The sequence below is a fragment of the Cygnus olor genome, chromosome 1 (assembly GCF_009769625.2).
Source record: "Cygnus olor isolate bCygOlo1 chromosome 1, bCygOlo1.pri.v2, whole genome shotgun sequence".
Classification (NCBI taxonomy): Eukaryota; Metazoa; Chordata; class Aves; order Anseriformes; family Anatidae; genus Cygnus; species Cygnus olor.
Window position 1 is genome coordinate 100329254 of NC_049169.1, and position 6175 is coordinate 100335428.

Consider the following 6175-nt stretch of genomic DNA (forward strand, 5'->3'; position numbering starts at 1 on the left):
TGGGTCTAACCAAATACATGAATGCACATAGCTATTAGATGGCAAAAGGGCTAAAAACACAATAATTACAGCTCACTCTTAATAAAAGTTCAGTAGCCAAATAACTTTAGTGCTAGTGAATCACTCCTATGGGCCAGACCCAGAAAGTAGCCCCTGAAGCTGACAGTCTTGAAAGTACAGAAGTTCTCAATGAATTAAATGAGGACAACAGAAGATATAAACTGTGCAAAAACACATGTAATGTGAGAAATGAAGTCACCACTGCCTGCTTTGTTTGGAGGACAATATTCACTGGCTACACTCACAGTAGATAATATTGATATTTATTGCTAAGCTTCTTGGGTGTTCTTAATTCATTACATCTACTTAAAAGGAAGTTCTACCCTGGCACACAATGAAGCTCCAATGGCCTGCCATAATTTCCTTGTGACAGATTTGAATGCTCAGTTTCCTGGGGAAGCCCCATCCACCCTCACTGCACACTTAACCTGAGCTGAAAGCCTCAAGCCACATAGGCTATGTGAGTACTTCTGCTGCAGCCTTATTTGAGTGACGCATGCACTAGAGGCTAGGGAAAATCAGTAAAGAAGGAACCCCTTCATGAAGGCGATTTGCAACCAAACTCTTTTTTCCATGCATGTAGGGTATGTCTTCTCATCCTGCCACGTCCAGGAGAGGAAGGTTCCTCAGCCGCCTGTCACATGAGACAATACTGATGAAGACAAGTTGTGTTACATGCTTCTGTGGAAAGCTCAAACCCAAGAACTTCCACTGGCATGTCCCACCAGAAGTCGCTTGTGTGAATGGCTCCCCCTTCCCACCCCCACGGCTCAAAAATCTACATCAAAGCATGTGCCCTTGGTTGGTATTTGCTGGACCATCAGGAGAGGGACGATGTGGGAGGACAGAATTTCTCCTTCCCCGTTCTGTTTCATGTGTGTCCTCCCTTACTCACGCAGGAAGCCCCTGCAGTATGCAACACCCACCGCTGGTAAATTCAGGGATATATTTACTAAATTGACAAAGGGGCGTTGGGGACGCGTAATAGAAGGCGCGTTTGCTGTTGTTTTTCCATGGAATCAGTTCAAACCAGCCAGAAATGAACACAAACCCAGCGCCCTGGCCCCGCCCCGGCGTCAGGCCCGGCCCCGGGGCGGGAGCGGGGCCCGCCCCGGCGTGAGGGCCGCTGCTGGGCGGAGAGAGGAGAGGAGAGGAGAGGGGAGGCCGCCGTCATGTTGTGCGGGGGTGCCTCGGCGACCCAGCCCGCCACCAGCGAGACCCAGAAGATCGCCGACGAGGTGAGGGGGACGCGCCGGGGACGGGCACGGCGAGAGCCCCACGGGCCTGGGGTGGGGCGGCGGGGCCCGGGCGGCTCCCGTAGGGCCTGCGCCCGGCGTGGGCTTGCTGGGGCTGGGGCTGCCTCGCGCCCCTAGGGCGGTGGGGTCGCTGCCTGCAGGCAGGCGGCCGGGGAGCAGTCACCCCCCGAGCATACATATTGAGAAAAACATACTTTGTTAAATCAAGATAAATTTCTCAAATTATCTTCTTTGCTTGAATCTCTGTGGAGGTTTACTGTGTTCTCCCAGTTTGCTTAACGCGAGTGTGTTTCCTGTTCCTGCTTTTCTAGCTCTCATCTCCGTTGCGTTATTTTCTTAGAGTGGTGGCAATGGCCAAACACTGGCCAGATTCAGTGCTCGCAAGCACTACTGCTGACCCAGAGCATGTAAAATGTGAGGAAAAGCAGGACAGCTTCCCTCCAGCAGTGCACCTGGCCTAGGGATCTCACAGCAACTACCTTTCCACGGCAAGGATTCCCAGCCAGGTTTGCTCAGTCTTTGGCTTCTTGCTGGAAACTGTGGCAAGGATTAGTCAGGGTGATTCTGAACCATCTTCTTTCTAGTAGTTGTTTGGGGAGTAAGCAAACAGGCTGTGCAGATCATCAAAGAACTGTCAGGATGTGATAATTTTCAGCCCTGTCACTGAATTGCAGGTCGTTCAGGTGGGAAGGGACTACACCTCCTGCTCAGTGCAGGGTCAGCAGTCCTGGGCTGCTTGGGGCTTTGATCACTCAGGTCTTCAAAACCTCCATGGATGGAAACTGCGCAGCTTCTTTGGGCAACCTGTTGTGCTGTTGGACTGTCCTCATACAAAAAAAATTCTTTCTCTCCTCAAAGGGCAAGTGTTCTGGCCATCTTACCTCATGATGGCCCTTCACTCAGCTCACTACAGCTTATTGACATCTCTCTTTCTTGTTTTGGGGGCCCAAAACTGGACATAGTATTCTAAATGTGCTCTGACGAGTGCCAAGTAAAGAGCAATAATCACTTTACTCTCTCTTCTGCGTGGACTCCTGCTGATGCAGCCCAGTGTGCTGTTAGCCTTCCTTACTACCAGGGCACACTGCTGGCTCATGTTTAGTGTACTGTCCACCGGGACCCCCAGATCTGGACCTTGATCATGAATTAGCAGAGTGGGTTGATATCGGGTCTTTCAGAGATTACTTCTCTCTGAGCACTCCGTACTGAGTCAGGATGTCCGTTTGTCATATGCTGTGGTGAGTCATTGCCATGCTACCCTGACAAGCTACAGCTGCATGTGACTCTGAGCTGTCTGTAGTCATGGAGCCTAGTGCTGACTTTGTGGTGGAAATACAAAATGTGCTGAGCTGAGGCAATTTTGAGACCTCTGAAACCAAACTTGTACAACATCTAGGGTTAGTTAGGGAGCACAGGACAGGTTGGGGGCAGTGCGATACTTACGTCTGCACTCCACCGTGCTTCGCAAAATTTGGAACAGTAGCTTTAGGGATGAGAACTGAAACCACTTGCTCCATCCCCTGACTCGGGGAAAGAAGGAGGGAGGACTGAATTACTGTGCTTTCGGGGACTGAACCCCTCCGTGCAGCATTTGAGAATGCAAAGTTGTTGGGTGCACTTTGATTTCTATATGCCAAAAAGCATGTGTACACAACCATCCAAACATCATTGCCTTACTTTTGATGTACTGCTTATCGCCTGGAGGAAGTATGGAGCTGTGACCCTGGAGGGAAGAGTATGGTCACAGCTCCGAGGGTCAGGATGGCTACCAATCCATTCTTGTGAAAAGCACCAGAGTTTGGTCCAGCACCTGAGTGGTGGCAGTGGCACTCGTTTCCCCCAAGGTGGGATGCAGGCAAGATAGCAAATATATTAATTTGCAAAGAGGAAGTATAATATAATTGGAAAGAGAAAATCTATTCACTCCTGTTGCGTTGGGAGTGTAATGAGGGCTATGTAATGATGCAGTGCTGCAGGGAAAGCCTTCTGGGTAGCACTCAGCTTGCAGCAGGGATTCTAAGTAATTTGTAAATAAAGCCTAAAATCTGCTTTCCTACCCAAGAATCTTACTGTATAGCCATGATGTTCTAGGCAGCCAAGTGTGGGACAGAAAAGCTGCAACTCGTGAGAGCTCATGTCTCTATCAGGGGTACTGGGAAGGTTATTCTGACTTCTTGAGCACAGGTTTTATACTCTGGAAACTGGGAATGATGACTCGGAATACTTGTTATTTGGGGTAAAATATTTACAGTTTGAAACGCTATACATTGCAGCCATTAAATGCTGGAAGAACTGTCAAGTGTTGTAAAGCCTCAAGCTGAGGTGTGTTGCTTTCCAAACTTGGTTTTTGGAGGCCCATCTGTTACATGATTTGAAGAGGGAGCTAACGCTGAAGACAGCCCTCTTCTTTTTGTAAAAATTACATGTCTTTTAAAAAGAGAAGATTTAAAACCTGAAGTCTTGTGTATGTATATAGTAAACCACTTTACCTTTGTTGTTAAATATACAGGACAGAAAGGGAAGCTGAGACGTTACCAGTGGAAATAACAACAAAATATATCTTCTAGAATAACAACACAGTTCTTTGTTAGAGGCTGTCTCCAGACTTGGTTTCAGTCTGTGATGACGGAATCACATCACTGTCTTGGCTTTGCTGCCTATCTAGACTTCTGGCCTTGCTTTAACAAACAAAAAAAGTCCTTAAGGGTAATCAGGCACATTGATAGCGTGAGCCTTAAGTCCTAAATACTTGAATATTGCATCAGTCTTAATAACTTGATGTTTCCTTAAGGTGAAGCCTCAGCTAGAAGAAAAGGAAGGGAAAACCTTTGATGTCTTCACTGCAGTGGAGTTTAAGGCTCAGGTGGTTGCTGGAACAAACTACTTTATCAAGGTAAAGGATACAGGGCAGGGGAATCCCTCTTTTTTTTTTTAATAGAACATGTTTGCAAATTTTTTTCATTTACTTTGCGTACACAGGGATGCTTGTGATTTGGCCTTAATAAGAAAATATCTGTGCATGTAAATTAAAAAAAAAAAAAGTCACCCCCACCTCCCAGCCTGTCTTCTTTCAAATACTAAGTGGAGATAAGCGTACTTTTCTATTATCATAATGATCTGTACTTAAGTTACTCTGTGAAACTTGGTTTTGTGATAATTACACATCCATGATGCTGAGCACTAATATTGTATTAAGTGAAGTCCAGATGTGGAAGGATACAGTTAAGTATCAAACCTCCTCTGACTCTGCCTATAGTGATGCCACACACAAAAAAGGGGGAAAAAAAAAAAAAAAAAAAAGCAAATGTGATCAAAGCATTTAAGTCTTTGTTCTTCCAGATAAGATTAGAGTATTTTTCATGTGTTTAATCACTTCTCAGCAACTCTGAGACACATTCCCTATCTCAGGCATAAGGAGGATTAGCAGACAGAAGGATCAGGTGGTATTTCCACAAAGTCACAACTTCCAGTCTGCCTCAAACAAGGCCACACCTTCTGAGGTGATTTTTTTTCCTTACTGTTTCTCTGCTTCCCCAACCTCAAACACACCAACCTAAATCATCCCTCCTGATGAAGGCGACTGTTACTCCATAGCACTCACTGGTTTTCATGCCTTTCAGGTCCATGTTGGAAACGATGAGTTTGTGCACCTGCGGGTGTTCAAAAGCCTTCCTCATGAGAATAAGCCACTGAGTCTCCATGGATACCAGAGCAGCAAGACGAAGCATGATGAACTGACTTATTTCTAGCAAACTTATGTGTCTTCCTAATGATTTCTTATGTATATTTTCTATAGGCTGCAAAATGTTGATTCCTGTTCTAACAAAGAACAAGAAATATCTTTTTTTTTTTTTTTTAACAAAACTGGAAAGAAAATCCATTTCTCTCATGCCATTTTCTTACTGTGCAATATCTAAATGAATCACATAGCTCTCCCTTCACCTTTTGCTAATGCAAACCCAAGTAGCTGCACTGGCTACAGTGCACCTCAACCAGAATATTGTGCCTGAGTTGTGTTTGTGGACTTCCCTGGTCTGGAAGTTGCAGGGGAGTGACATTAGCACTCGTGGAAGGTAGACTTGAACAGAAATGATTTTGAAAGCAAGAGAAACAGGAATACTGTAGTCTTTGGAACATTCCCTTAATCATGTTTATCCTCTTGCAGCAGCAGATAATGTAATGTCCAGTAGAGGGTGTATGAGTTTAAAAAAAAATCGCTTATTTTCTGAGTCCTAAGAAGAAGTCCTAGAAAGGAATTTGACCTGTACAAGCATTTCTGCATTAATAACAATAAATATTTCTCTCGAATTTAGATGGTATATTTCATTGGCATTTCTCTGTTTTCTTTACTGCTTTTTCAATACTGGTTGCTATCTTGCTCCGTTTTTTTCTGTGAGCCTTTTTCAGATTCCAAATGACTAAATCATAGAATCATTTAAACTGAAAAAGACTTGTAAGATCATCTGGTCCAACCTTTAACCTAATGTTGCCAATTCCATCATTAAACCGTGTCACTAAGCACATCTACGTTTACATGTATATTTTCATTAGAAATTGTTTTAATTTGGTGAGGCAACAAGAAAGGCTTTGGGGAGGGAGGATGGGGGTGGGAGGACAGGTGTGTGTGTGTGTGTTGGAAATTTTGATATTTTACTTTGGGAGAGGTGTTGCTGCATTCTGAACTGAGAAGAAACAGCCCACCTGTGTATGACACCAGTGCAGATTCTTGGTCCCACACTGAAGAAACCATACATGCACATTATTATGCTTCTTGTGGCAGGAACGCTGTGTGAGCAAGTAAGTAGCACTGTTTAGAGCATGTTCTCTTTCCTAACTATTAAGGGGAACTTAAGGGAGCT

General features: G+C 44.9%; 1 protein-coding gene across 1 annotated transcript; it reads left to right on the top strand.

Annotated features, from left to right (window-relative positions):
- The first annotated feature begins 1132 nt into the window (after positions 1 to 1132).
- Positions 1133 to 5839, top strand: LOC121077485 (cystatin-B-like). Its single transcript, XM_040572762.1, has 3 exons — positions 1133 to 1298; positions 4108 to 4209; positions 4937 to 5839. Exons 1-3 carry the CDS (start codon positions 1233 to 1235, stop codon positions 5063 to 5065), a joined length of 297 nt encoding a protein of 98 aa, XP_040428696.1. The 5' UTR covers positions 1133 to 1232; the 3' UTR covers positions 5066 to 5839.
- Positions 5840 to 6175: the final 336 nt, after the last annotated feature.

What these genes read in the sequence shown, in the direction of transcription:
- LOC121077485 (XM_040572762.1), top strand. Translation starts at nt 1,233, where the DNA reads ATGTTGTGCGGGGGTGCCTCGGCGACCCAGCCCGCCACCAGCGAGACC. An exon ending in CCCAGAAGATCGCCGACGAG is followed by an intron (nt 1,299 to 4,107) that starts GTGAGGGGGACG and finishes TGTTTCCTTAAG; the next exon opens with GTGAAGCCTCAGCTAGAAGA. An exon ending in GAACAAACTACTTTATCAAG is followed by an intron (nt 4,210 to 4,936) that starts GTAAAGGATACA and finishes CATGCCTTTCAG; the next exon opens with GTCCATGTTGGAAACGATGA.